Source organism: Charadrius vociferus, unplaced genomic scaffold (assembly GCF_000708025.1).
Source record: "Charadrius vociferus isolate BGI_N301 unplaced genomic scaffold, ASM70802v2 scaffold163, whole genome shotgun sequence".
Taxonomy (NCBI): Eukaryota; Metazoa; Chordata; class Aves; order Charadriiformes; family Charadriidae; genus Charadrius; species Charadrius vociferus.
Window position 1 is genome coordinate 2,561,099 of NW_009648332.1, and position 13,625 is coordinate 2,574,723.

At 40.3% G+C, this 13,625-nt stretch overlaps 2 protein-coding genes across 2 annotated transcripts in view; one reads left to right on the forward strand and one right to left on the reverse strand.

Annotated features, from left to right (window-relative positions):
• Positions 1-4,337, forward strand: part of LOC104286243 (chromosome unknown open reading frame, human C1orf123) — a 6,942-nt gene extending 2,605 nt beyond the window's left edge. Inside the window, exons 7-9 of the mRNA XM_009884821.1 lie at positions 1-38; positions 3,363-3,428; positions 4,260-4,337. The exon at positions 1-38 is cut by the window's left edge and continues 37 nt beyond it. Of these exons, the coding sequence (XP_009883123.1) occupies positions 1-38; positions 3,363-3,428; positions 4,260-4,337 (182 nt within the window). The remainder of the gene's footprint in view (positions 39-3,362; positions 3,429-4,259) is intronic.
• Positions 4,338-6,344: 2,007 nt separating this feature from the next.
• On the reverse strand, positions 6,345-12,285 carry CPT2 (carnitine palmitoyltransferase 2). The gene is made up of 4 exons (XM_009884822.1): positions 12,089-12,285; positions 11,868-11,974; positions 8,292-9,596; positions 6,345-7,368 (listed from the first exon to the last, which is right to left on the reverse strand). Exons 1-4 carry the CDS (start codon positions 12,283-12,285, stop codon positions 7,037-7,039), a joined length of 1,941 nt encoding a protein of 646 aa, XP_009883124.1. The 3' UTR covers positions 6,345-7,036.
• Between the last annotated feature and the right edge of the window lie 1,340 nt (positions 12,286-13,625).

Genomic DNA, 13,625 nt, shown 5'->3' on the forward strand with positions numbered 1-13,625 from the left:
AATGCCGAGGTCTGGAACCAGTTGACTTTCAACCACAGGTGAGTTCTTACACATTATTTGTTTCTCGGTTTTCAAGAGCACTTGTTATAAACTCCAGAGTGGTGAGATACACACTATTTGAAATGGTATTGCTCTGCCTGGAACATCCTAGAGCTCCCCAGTTTTCCATCCTCTCCCCAGTTCTTTCTTTTACTTCATTTGACTCCAAAAAAAAAACAAACGCCAAACCATCAGCCCCCCAAGCAGCTAACACTAACAACTCTCGTATTCTTTGTGCCAGTAAAATCTAAAATTAAACACACCTTGGAGTTGTGTTCAAACTGCCGTACATGTGGCTCAGCACTGCTCATTTGAAAGGTCTTCATTGCTCAGATCATTGCAAAAGGGAGTCTTTCCCAAGGGGGAGTTGCAAGAGCGCATCGTTAGATAGCCACGTTGCAGAAAGCACCACTGTGCTTCTTGGTATGTCACAGAGAGTAAATGAAGTTCGGTTATGAAAAGTCTTCAGTATACGGCCTCTAAAAAAAATCAAATTTTCTTTGAGATTTGACATCACCAAAGCCATAGGAAATGAACATTGACATTTTTCCATTTGAAACTTGATCAGACAAAGACTGAAGATCAATGGCAGTTAAAGACTGTTGCAAAGCTCACCTCAAGGTTCAGAGTGAAGGGCCAAGCTAGTCTTTGGTGATTCATTTGCTCGTGCACGGCCATGCTGTACGCAAGCTAACTCCCTACTATATTTAACTTATTATTCCAGTCGGATTAGGTGTAAATAGACTGACAAATATAAACCTGCCTTATCCTTCGCTCAGACTGTGACACTGTGCTAAGAAACAGACCAAAAAAGCTGATCCTACAAAGAATTTGGTCTAAATAAAATCACCACTGCAGTGTGCAGGAGGTCTTCTTCTATTTATTTGTTTACTTACATGAAGCCCATTTTTTTTCAGGAACAGAGTGGTTATTAGTTTCTTCCTGTTTGAAAGCTTTGCAGCCAGACCTAGAACTTGCACTTCAGGAAAAATCTATGAGAAGACCACGAAATGTAGGAGATGTTTATAGCTCTGCATTCTAGTTGTCAATTTTATTTTTATCTGCAGAACAAAAACTTCACAGCTGTAATAAAGCTTTTAATTTAATATTCTCTAAGTTTAGTCTGTGTACTCTATTGGAGAGTACACTTGAATCCCTGAGCAGATATTTCAGTGAATTTTCTGATGCATATATGAGTATATAGACTTCTGCAGTTCCAAATAATTCTATAAACTGCTTTATATTTGACATGATCCAAGCCAGCCTTAGATCTGGCTTTTGATTAGCACCAAACAGGATAGCCCATAGCATTACTGTATTTTCTTTGTATTTTTTATAGATCTAATACAACCATATCTGAAGTCAATTTAGAGTGGCTTAATACTTGCATGTCGTATTTAAATTGTAGTAGTTTCCTCAAAAAAATCATTTGAGTCTGAAAGAGGAGGTATCCTTTGATTGTCTGATATAAACCCTCTTTTCCTACCTAGTAGCAGCAATAAATTCAAACTAGGTACTTGTGTGTTCTAGTAATGGGCAAGGAGAATTTTTTTCCCCCAATTACTTTTCTTTCTTGTTTAATGTGCTTAAGTAGATATATCTACTGCAAATCTGATATCATTTTTGGTTTTACTTGAGCATAGCTCAGCTCCTTTCCTGTCCTTGTCCCTCAAGCGAATGCTTCAACTGAAAAAAATGAGGTTTCTTTATAAACTTTCTCTTAAACCTTCTTAGGCTTCTATGCGTTGTGGCGCAACCAATAGTTTCATTGGTAACAAAGGTGTGACATACCACTGTGCTGTAAAGTTGTAAAACGGGTAGTTTTGGTTCTTTAGTGTGTGTATGCGTTAGTCGTTGGTCCTTTGCTGGTCAGCAGAGGGCAGAGAAGTCCTTCCACGTCCCAGCTCCCTTCTGCAGAGGTTAAACGAGTCTCTGCCCTGACGCCAAAGCTGTAAGAACGCAAGTCCCGCTGACTAGCTGGTACAGAAGCTTGTAATTCCAGTCACATGGCTTCTTGTTCCTTGGAGGGCCAGTGAATAGCTCCAGGTGGCAAAAGCAAGGCTTCTTTTATTTTTCGAATGTTTGTTCTATACTGCAGCTCTGCATTTTTGTCTCATGATGCTGATCTCCCTCTGCACCCCTAGCACTTCCCTGGAGATGGGCTGCTGACAATTACATAAAGGCCATATTCACACTGTGCCTTGCAGATCGCTCTCCTGCTGTTACGTCTGCCGCACTCCCTGCTATATTTAACTCTGAAGTGTTTAACCTTCCATTCAGATCCCAAAATATTTTAAAATCCTGTGTCTTACATCACACATTCTTACACAGTTAAATGTCTGACTGGCACTAGCAGGGATTTCTTTATCAAAAATGAAAGTGTAGATTCCTTGCAGAAAACTGGGAAGAAGCTACCTTTGCTTTTTAGCCACTTCTTAATAAAATTCTGTAGTTAGAAATGGCAATGTAAGAAACTTTCCTGTATGCTACAGAGGTAGCTGAGATTTTTAAATTTACTTCTAAAACTAATAGAACTTAATTTACAGCTTGATAACTCTGAACCCTAAAATGAGAGAGCTGTTCCTATAGAAGATGAAAAAGAACACCTTGTTCTTGTGCTATACCCCATTGATAGATTATTTCCTTCCTAGTGCTATCCTTTCCTTCACCTCTTTAAAAACAGCAACAGTAACAACAGTGAAGAACTCCCCCCTTTGAAATGATTGTTTGAGTATACTAATCTGTTCATTCAGCCAGCTAATCCTCCTTTCAGGTAAAGCTTAGTAGTCACTTTTGTACCTAAATCCAATACAGGCTGCTCCTTCTCTTGATTGTCTTGGATTCTGACAATATTTAAGCCAAAACTATTAACTTTCTTCCACATTTTCTTTCTATTCTTTTCTTGCAATATAAGTTTACTATGAAGCTATTTTATACATAATGCCTGCATGGATTCTGAACACAAATTAAAGCTATTAGTAGTTGGATGCTGCTACATAAACTTAGAAACTCAGGTTTAACATTATCTAGAATTCTTGGAAATACCTTTTTGGCAGGGAAAATAGAGGAGCAGTGTTCCCTCATTTTACTCTGTGGTTGCTGACCACAGAGTAAAGACTGAACTTTTCCCATTCACAAAGAGGGTCACAACCTTATACTGACCCGTAACCAGGAAAGAGCTTGACCGTTCTTTCTACCTAATTTAAAAAAAATGCAATAGAAGTTTATGCTGAGTTACTTTCTGTAAACATGTTTCAATTATCATATTTATTATTTTCTTGGTACAACTCACTCTTAAAAACTTACTGCAAATGTGTTTGCAGGCAGGGTTTGTCGCTGAAGGTGCAGAATCTGGCACACCATTCAATGACATAAACCTGTTAGAAAAGGTATGTTCTCTTAGTTTCATTAGTAAATATAGTTATCTAGCTTGCTTCCCCTAAGTCACTAGTCCAAAATACACCCTGCACGTGCAAGAGACAAGTTTTGCTCTCTCATGGAGGCGCGGGAAGGTCATAGCTGGAGAGAGAAGCTACATCAAGTATGAACAACCAGCATTACTAACAGTGTCATTTTAGAAGTACGCCCTTTATAGCTTAGCAGCTGGCAAAGGTAGAAATGCAACTTTTCTTTTAAGTCACTTAGGAATTCCAGAGAGCAAACACCTGAAATAGTAAATGGATGGGGTTATTCAGAGTGGTGAACTGATTTTTCTAGGAAGGTGCCTGCACTTTTTTCTACGCGCAGAGATATTAAAAAGTAATATAAAGACACTGTCCTTCAAAGCTCAGGATAATGACTCCAGCATTGCAAATCTTCCTTGGCTGTGAGCAAGAATCTCAAGGTCAAATCTGTTCCCTGGTATCCTACTTGGCAGGGATCTGCTTGTCTGCTTACCCACCTGACTAGAGTATTGCAAATGATAGATAATCCTTTCATCTGGCATGGTTGTTGTCCACTACAGGCTGTGGACTACATATGAAAAAAAAAAAAAATCATTGTTAAAATAAAAATACTGAGACTGAAGCTTATTTAATTTCAGGTCAGTGCTTTTGTTTCTCTTAGGTAACAGAACTTAGCTTAGCGACTGCACAGTGTTTTCCACAGAAAACTAAGACCCAGACTTTCAGTAAGGCTTAGTTTCGGATTCCAGTCTGTGATTTAGACAGCATTGCATTCTATCTTCTGTGACTAATAACATGAAATCTTATTTCCTGTAGGATTGGAATGACTATGATGAAAAAACAAAGGAATCTGTCGGAATCTATGAAGTTACCCATAAATTTGTAAAATGCTGAAGTTCATACCCCTAATAAATCTTGACATGCTTATTGATGAAGGAGCTGTAACCATCAGAGACTCAGTTTCATTGGAGTTACTTTTCACATGGCTGTACTTCAGAAATGGAAACCATTTGTACTCACTGTCCCCAGGATATCCTAATAAAATATTTTACACAGAGCACTCTGAGATGGCCTCAGTGCAAACTGAAAACAGTATATACACTTGACTGAACTGTGCCATTTTCTTAATGTCTTTCTTGGGACTATATATGGTTGTGACAGACTGTAGCTTAACTACAGTATCAACAATTTATTGCCTTAACGCTTTTAATAGCCTGTCACCAAGAAGTACCCACGTTTGATTCTCTAACATAAGCAAATAAGGTCTTTTCACTCACCACTCCTACCATCAGGAAATGGCTATGGGTATTACTAAAGGACCGTGTTAACTGTTCAAGTGAAGAGGTACGTCTTTAATAGCTTTTGGCCAGCTCAAGTAAAGACCCCAAGGTGAGTTTACTGAGAACAGTTATTAAGCTTGACCGCTATTGACATTTACACATAGCTGTTACAATCTTCTGAAAATTAAGTTATCTTTCTGAGTGTGTCATTAAGCAAACCTCACTCATTTCTAGTTGGAAGACAGACTTTCTACTTCTTGGCAAGTGCACTCACAATCTCACCAGCTGTTCTCATGTGTGGTTTTTTTTTTAAAAAAAAACACAAATAACAAAACAACCAACAGAAAACACAAACCCAAAAACCTTCTTTAGTGAATTTCATTCAAAGACTTTTGGTCTGATTATTTCCTTCATCCCCCAAATGATCACCTTCCTTTCTTTGTTTAAATGAGCAAGAACAATCAGAGAAAGTTTTAAAGAAAGTTTTAAAATAATAATTTTCAACTGAAAAATAGAACAGCACATTACAGGCTGCAGAGGAAACAGCCCTGACTAGGAAAAGCCTTTGGGCTTACAAATTTGAAGCCGTGCCTATCCCTTTCCTAGCACCTGCAGTTCATACTTCAAGATATGGTATTGCTTATGCTTACTGCAATAAAAAAGACACTGGGAGAACCTGGAAGCGGAGATATCCGAAGGAAGAGTAAAGGCAAGGAGATTTCTGAGCCTCTCAACCTAATGTGTGACATCCTACCAACGTGCTCAGACTTTATGTTCTGCTAATAGATTTGGTTGTCCAGGACACAACAGGCTGTGCTGAAAGACACGAGGGGCACTGGTTTTACACTGAGCTGCAGAGGCAAGCACTACTGTGCTACTCGGCTGCAGAGACTCTTCTTCCCAGAAGAAAAAGAGTGGAAATCAAGAAGGTTTTAAAGGCAGAGGAGTTCAAGTTATACATACCATAATGAATTTTCTGTAAAAATGGGTATCATCTCATGCAAAGAGCACCTGTGTTGTAATCCCAGCAACTCTGAGCACCTTTGGTTTCTTGAACAACAAAGGCCTCTTCCCCTTTTGCTATCACCCGCTTTGTAGGTGGCAGAGTCCCAGTTGTGAACAGCATACGAGAAACTGGTCTGCATCAGTTTCATCTCGCATTCGCAGCATCGTGAAGTTGTACTGATGACTATGCTCAAGCTCTCCTGCAATCCTTCAGAGAGTTCTGGTAAGTCTTAGTCTTCAGAATTTCTGCAACAAGCCCCAATGCATTACAGACGCAGCCCTGGGCACTAAGACTGGCATTTGCTACAATAAATAATGTCAGAAGTTCTAGCTGATAGAACAAGGAGGAAATAGGAAAATGTTCTGTTGAGGTTACTTTTCCACAGTAAGAGAGAGTTTGGAAAAAGAGAACCCCAAAAGACAAAGTTCAGCACCTTTTCTTTTTTAAGGCACAAGAGCACAGGTTTATGTAGCAAAACAAAAGCAGATTACTGGACAGACTTCTCATATGGAAGGAAAGAGCCAACACTGCAGTATGCTTTCAGTATTCTTTTCAACCTTTATAAGAAACATGAGCTATTGATAAAGGGACTACCCATACTGTCTAATTTTGATATGGCAATAAAAGAACTTTGTGGTTATTAACAGACAGCTTTATTATGATACAGTCTTTTCCAGTCAGCTTAACAACACAGTTGGTGATTGCAGGTTACTTAGAGCCTCCCACTTCATTTCCTGTTTCTCAAAAAGCTGTTAGAGGGGAAAGGCTTCAAGCAGTTGAGGCACAATCAGTTCCGATACCGATTCAAGTTTAAAGAGAAAAGTAAGTGTGGTAAGTCAGTAAGCAAGCTTACTGCAAGAGTGCAAATCTAACCACTCTTTCATATTTAAAATTACTGCGTATATATTTTTTTTTAAATCAAACAGTTTAAGAGTGGTATCACAGTGCTGCTGCCTGTCTGCAAACTCCCAGAACACAGAGGTTCCGAGTTCATAAACTTGGTAACAATGCTTTCTATTTTAAATAATGTGTTTTAAGAACACATGGATCTGCTGGAACAAATGGATCTGTTACTTAATTTTGACATTGTGAATGTCTATATTTCCTGAAATATGAGTTCAAGGTCAGTACTTGATTTCTTTAAAATAGATACAAATTTCATAGTGAATCTAACAGTATTCAAGTTCAATGAAGATAAATGAAGCCAATTAAGCCGGGCAGTCTCAGCCATGTTGAACACTGATTAGTGTGGCAGTTAGACAGTCTGCATTTTGTACTGCAACTGTAGTGTTCCAACATTTTTATGTCTAACTACCGATTTTCTTGCCCTTTAAAACATTAAAGATATCTTCTAGTGACTTGTATATACACTGAAGGAATTCTTTACCATTCCTAGTTGGGTAAGCAGAAACATTACAACCTATCCAATCCTCATGTACCTGATATCCTACTCCAAAGCCATCAGATACCACGGGGCCAAACCCCCCTAATTGCACAGCTGGGCTAACCAACGTGCTTGTAGAAATGATGTTGTGATTAAGCCGAGCATAAGCTTGGTCTTGATAGAAATCAGGCAGTGCAAGACCTTTGGATAAGGCTAAATAGCGCAAGCCAAAGAGATGTCGGTCAAATCCCTGACCTGTTAAAATAAAATAACAAGTGTTAGAGAGATGACTAATTTTTGTGAGAAGTAAACTCACTTATTTTGACATCAAATCATTTTTCACCAACAAAAGAGGAGGTCTACAGAACTGGGGTTTATTGTCATATTTCAGGAATTATTTCTCAGCACCCAGACATTCTGCACTTGTAATACACATATCCTAGGGAATGAGGGCTTGCTGTTTTACTGCTAGCCTCAACCAGGAGTCATGATAGTAAACCAAAGTGCAATGTTAACAATTTTAATAATACATTGCATTAACTATTTATCTGAACATATCCACGTTGTTTAAAACAGAGAAAAGCTTTCCTAAAATTTATACATCTAAAAAGGAAGAGGATCTTGCATCAACAAAAGGCGACAAATTTTAGACTCCATGGTGTAATGTTCAACAGCCAATTTTACTGAAACAATACAACACGTTATGCTTCTGGAAAGGGCAATTCAAAAGAAAGCATTTAGAAAAATACAAGGAGTAGCACAGCCAAAGAATCAGTTTGATTTGGAAGTTGTTAAAGCCTTTATCCCCTGCAGGGATAAGATAGTCACTCCTCAGACATAAAGCCAAAGTTCTTGGTTGCCTTGGGGACTACAACACGCACTAAGTATTCATCAAATCTTCAAATAACCCAGCTGCTATAAGGACAAAAACTAAAGTATAAAAGATTCTCAACACATTAACAGTGAAGTGGGAAGTACAGAAACATTCTCCTCCATCTAGAAATGAGTCTTAGAGAAGGCATTTTAAACTGCAGCATTCTGCTACTGTTTTTCTCAAGTTTACATTAACATTAGATCTCCATCAAAATTAAATTATTTAGTTGTGAAATAATTGTTTGAAGCAACCTTAATAGACGTTTTAGTGCAAAAGCAAGAGTGTTTGAAATATTCCTACTTACCCATAGCAGCTTCTTTTGTCAAGCGACCATGGTATTTTGAGCACTCCACTACCAACTTCTGAAGCTCTTCTGTGCTGTGTTTGGATGGTTCCCTGACAAAAGCTTCCGAACATTTCTTTGTATGGATAGAGGCAGGACGTATAGTTTCTGTACGACCATGTTTGAAAGCTGCAGTGCTACAAGACTCATACGTAGCAACAGTCTGATTGTATTGTCGAAGGAAAGCCATCTGGAAGGCAAGCTGAGCCACAGCATCTGGGCTTACCTTCTTCTGCTTTAGAAGGTCCTTGCCCCCTTCGCGGAACTGAATCATATTAAGAGACAGTGCTTCTACACTGGCATCAAATTTCTGCTTGGCTTTGGTAATTCCTGCTTTTAAGGCATCATTCAGCTTAAAGTCAAGTTTCTGCACTGCTCTAGAAGAGTCTACTGAAGCAGGTTGGGACTGGGGGCTGATGGCTGGTGTCTTGGTGCTATCTTTAAAAACCTCATTCTGGAACCTGAGCACAGCCACACCATCTCCCCAGGAATGTTCAAAATTAACTCCTGCAGTGCCATCCTTAGTTATGATAAGATTAAAGGATTTGTCATACCAGCGGTTAGCACCATCTCCATGCAACATAGTGTGGGACAAGTGCACAAAGTCTTTAATGGCAAAATCATCTAAACTTAAACAAAACACAGCAGAGTCTACTTTTTGAAGAGCTTCTTCATTGCCATTATCCACTAGACTCTTTCTCAGTGATGCCCACGTATCTCGGTTTTCACTGGTGAGGTAGCCAAGAGGGAAGGCCGGGGTTGGACTGTTGTCGCTAAGGATGTATTTCAAGTGTGCTTGTATTTCTGAGGGTTTCAGCATATTTCCATCTCTATCAAGAACATCAAATATATAAAAATTCCCATTTCTCAGTACCAGTAAATGTTTTGCCTTTTCATCCGTATAAAGCTCATCTCTGTTGAGTTTAGGCAGCCGTGTAGAATTGAAAAGCCTGAAGTACTGAGACATATCAAGGGGGTATGCATTGACCATGTAGGCACCAAACCAAGAAAGTGAAGAAGGCACAAATCGGATAATTTTTTTAAAGAGTTGAGTGTCACTTTTTTCTGGATTGAGGTGAAAAACCTCTGGTTCAAGATAACCAGCCCTGAAGGTCTTCATAAAACGTATAGCAGAAACAGTCATGTTCGTAGCTCGTATGAGCTGATCGTTATACTCAGATTTTGGATCAGGATTAAAAGACATAAATGCATTAAAATTCAAAACAACAGGTTCACGTGCTCTTAGGTACATGTCAAACCAGGGACCTGAAAAAGGAGAGTTGAAAAATAGGTCAGAACATAAAAGCAGCTTACTGAGTCAGACCAGAGGTTCATTCAGTCAATATCCTGCCTCCAACAGTGATCATGAATAAACGGCTCTTGAAGTGCACGCAAACAAGACAAACATATGCAGTAATTCCCCCAGGAATTCTCCCAACCTCCAATTATGAAGAAAGGTACTGTTGGCTAATTGTAAAAATAATGTATTTGGAGCAATCCGTATCAAGGGCGTCAATGTCAGCAGCAACAAGGGCCGGTTTCCATGCTTTCTATATGGCTCGGTGATAAACCATAACTCCTGCCACATACAATGCAGCTCCCCAGCACTATATGGGTGCGCTATTTGGTGCACACCTCACATTTGGCGTAGAACATGCTTTTACCTACTCTTAAGCTATTAATTTCTGCAACACACTGTCACTGAGGGCATGCTGCTCTTTAGAACCACCTTTATATCTGATCCAGTGTTGCCTTTATTCCTGGCAGCATTCCTCCATCTACATTTGCTGTCTTACATTTCCACCTCCTTCCTCTTTCTATCCACTAAAATGATCAGCACAGGGCAAAACTCTTGATACCAATGCACTACCATAGGTCTCCCAAGCTGGTGAAAAGACGAGGTTAGAGGGGACCTCACGGTTATTCTTCCAGGCCCAGAACTGACTTCAGAAAGCAGAATTACATTTGACACCCACAGGTCTTTTGGACAGTCTGTGAGCATATCAAGAAGCATGAATGTGACCGGAAGGTTTTGAGCTTGCCAAAACCAAGGGAACTAATCACAGCTCTAAAAAGTAGTCACACCTTTACACCTGCCTATGAGTAAATGAAAATCTGGGAGGCAGAGGCAGACAAGGCATTTTTTAAGTAGGTTCTGTTTCATCATCATTAACAACTTCAAACTCAGCAAGCTCTAGTATGGCACGCTGACTGGATGCAGACAAAGGGTGCAAGTGTACACCAACTTCACCTCAAGGCAGCCAATGTATTAAAAACTATTATTCCAAGCCTGAATCAGTCCCAAGTAGAACCTTATAGCTGGGCTGTAAGAAGCACAACGGGTAACTCAAGGACCTAAGTTACAATTTTAATTCCAGGCCCTCACAGGTGAGTAACTAGCATTCATCTACAGTTTTAAAACCACACCCGTCATCATCACATAGCCTTTTGACCTCGAACTTGAAAGTCCAAGGCGGAGGCAACTATACATACTTTCAGAAACCAATTTCAAGTGGAACAGGTCTTTTACGAGGTCTAAAAAAGAATAATAACTAAACAAAAAGGAATACAAACACCCCACAGTTCACAGACACAGCATGCTTGTTAGTGTTGACAAACACCATAAAGCCACCAGTTAAAACCCTAGATGTTCTTCAAAGTGAATGGAAAATGAAAGATAAGACCGAACAGCAGCTTTTGTGAAATAATGTGGTATTCTCTACAGAATTTGTGGTAGGTAACAGGCAGTCTCAACAAATAGCAAGAACAGAGGCGCATTTGCTGGGCAACATGCAAACTTCTACTTCCATGGGTATTTGAATACTTCCACCTCTGTTGCTATCCACCCAGTACTTTCCTAAGCCGACACTTGTATTTGGAAGCCAGTGGAAGCAATAATAAGGAAGAATAATAAGAAAACCTATATGCATACTCTTTCTCTCTCTTCTTTATTCCCATCTTCCTCTTTCTGTCGCTCGTTTTGTTTTGTGCTTTAAAAGAATATGGTTTTGTAGTTTTTGGGGGTGGTTAAGACCAGAGCACTGACCACTTCCACCTCCCAAAGCTTAGTCATATTTTCTGACACACACATCCCCACCCACCCCAGAGTTCAGCTTTCTTGCTAAACAACTTGGAATTATTTGAAAATGATTGGTTTAGTTTCCTTAAGTGAGTTACCAGTTAAGGTCCTCTATTAACCTAAACATAAATAGGCAGCAATGAAAAAAAAAAACCACCAAACCCAAGATAAACCCTGTAAACTCAAATTTAAATACAGCAACTCATGAAAAAATACCGTTTCTCCAATATCCATCTACTCAGAATTCTAGTATATACAAGTGAGATGATGGGCATTCTTCTTTCCACCAGAGGCTCAGAATTTGCTCAAATTCAATCACAGGTAGTATTCACAGCATGTTATTCCAAGTTTATGGAGTAGAGAACTTAAGCCTCAGCCTATTTTATTTGTAGCATTATGAGCTGTCTGTTATCAAGCATGATGATCTACAGACTCCCATATCCAGTAGGCCAACATACCTGTGATGTAACTAGTATGCTTGTTCCGATTGTCTTGAGCAACCAGTTGCTCATGCAGCTCTCTTCCAATTCCCTTTTCAAAGTGACGAGCAAGTTCTTCAGTTTTCCTACAGCAATCAATAAGAGTCAAAATGCTGTCAGAAGCCATATTTTTTTATATGTAACACTTGGCTTTGAAGCAGCACGTGATACTGCAATACGTGTTTCTTGTTTGTCCGTACCTGAATTGGTCATCATTTAAAAGTGGTTTCTGGGCGTTCAGATATCTCGTAACTGTATCTTCTAGTTTGGGAACCGGCAGTCTGAAGGAAGGGGAACAGAGAGACGTACACTTTATGAGCAATAGTACTAATGAATCCTGTTTCTTACACAGCAGTTTCTTTCCCTCTTCTCTTCCCCATCCTTCCTTACGCCCCATATTATCCAAATGGCTCAAAAGTTTCATGTGGAAGATGAGAAGAAAGGGAATAGATGGACATACATCATCACAGCATAAGGTTCTTGGAAAACAGGGTGGAAAAACAGCTTGACTGTCTTGTTACAAAGGTATTGCAGTGAAGGGTCTTAATATCTTACAGGGAATACAATAACATGAAACCATTGCACAGAGAAGCAGTCATTTAGAAGGAAGGTTTAGTTTGGTAGTCAGCCCTGCATCAGGACTTCCACAGCACTGCTGGTGATGAACATCTACTCTTTCTTGCAAATTTCCTAACCAGTACTTTTGTCATTTTCTTCTCAGCCTAAATATAGAATCATAGAATCACAGAATGGTTTAGGTTGGAAGCGACCTTAAAGATTATCCAGTTCCAACCACTCTGCTGTGGGCAGGTACACCTCCCACTAGACCAGGTTGCTCAAGCCCCATCCAGCCTGTCCTTGAACACCTCCAGGGATGGGGCATCCACAACTTCCCTGGCCAACATATTACAGTGCCTCACCATCCTCAGAGTGAAAAATTTCTTCCTAATATCTATTCTAAATCTACCCTCTTCCAGTTTGAAGCCATTCCTCTCAGCCTATCACTACATGCCCTTGTAAAAAGTGCCCCTCCAGCTTTCTTGTAGGCGCCCTTCAGATACTGGAAAGCCGCTATAATGTCTCCCTGGCGTCTTCTCTTCTCCAGGCTGAACAACCCCAACTCTCAGCCTGTATTCTATTATAGAAGAGGTGCTCCAGCCCTTTGATCATCTTCATGGCCTTGTCTGGACGCTCTCCAACAGGTCCATGTCTTCCTTATGTTGGGAGCTCTAGAGCTGGACACAGTACTCCAGGTGAGGTCTCAGGAGACCAGAGGAGAGGGGCAGAATCCCCTCCCTTGACCTGCTGGCCACGCTGCTTCTGATGCAGCCCAGGATGCTGTTGGCCTTCTGGGCTGCAAGTGCACATTGCTGGCTCATGTTGAGCTTCTCATCAACCAACACCCCCAAATCCAACATGAAAATGCTCTTTTTACTATAAAATAATGCTATTACACTCACAGAGGTTACTTTACAACCTGAAGGGAGGTTTCAGGAGTAGGCTAATAGTCATATTTACTCTTTAAAAAATAAAATCACTCCTCTCCCCTGTGATCTAGGCAGAGCAGTACACCAAGAGCAGAGCAGCACACCCCGAGCGCGGCCATACAGAAACGGGACGGAGGGCACCTTCCTCTCCTCACAGCGGACACCCGGGGTCCGCCGTCCCAACACGGCCACCTGCCGCCGCCTCCACCGACCTCTGCCCGCGTCCCCCCGGCGCCCGGCCAGCCGGCCG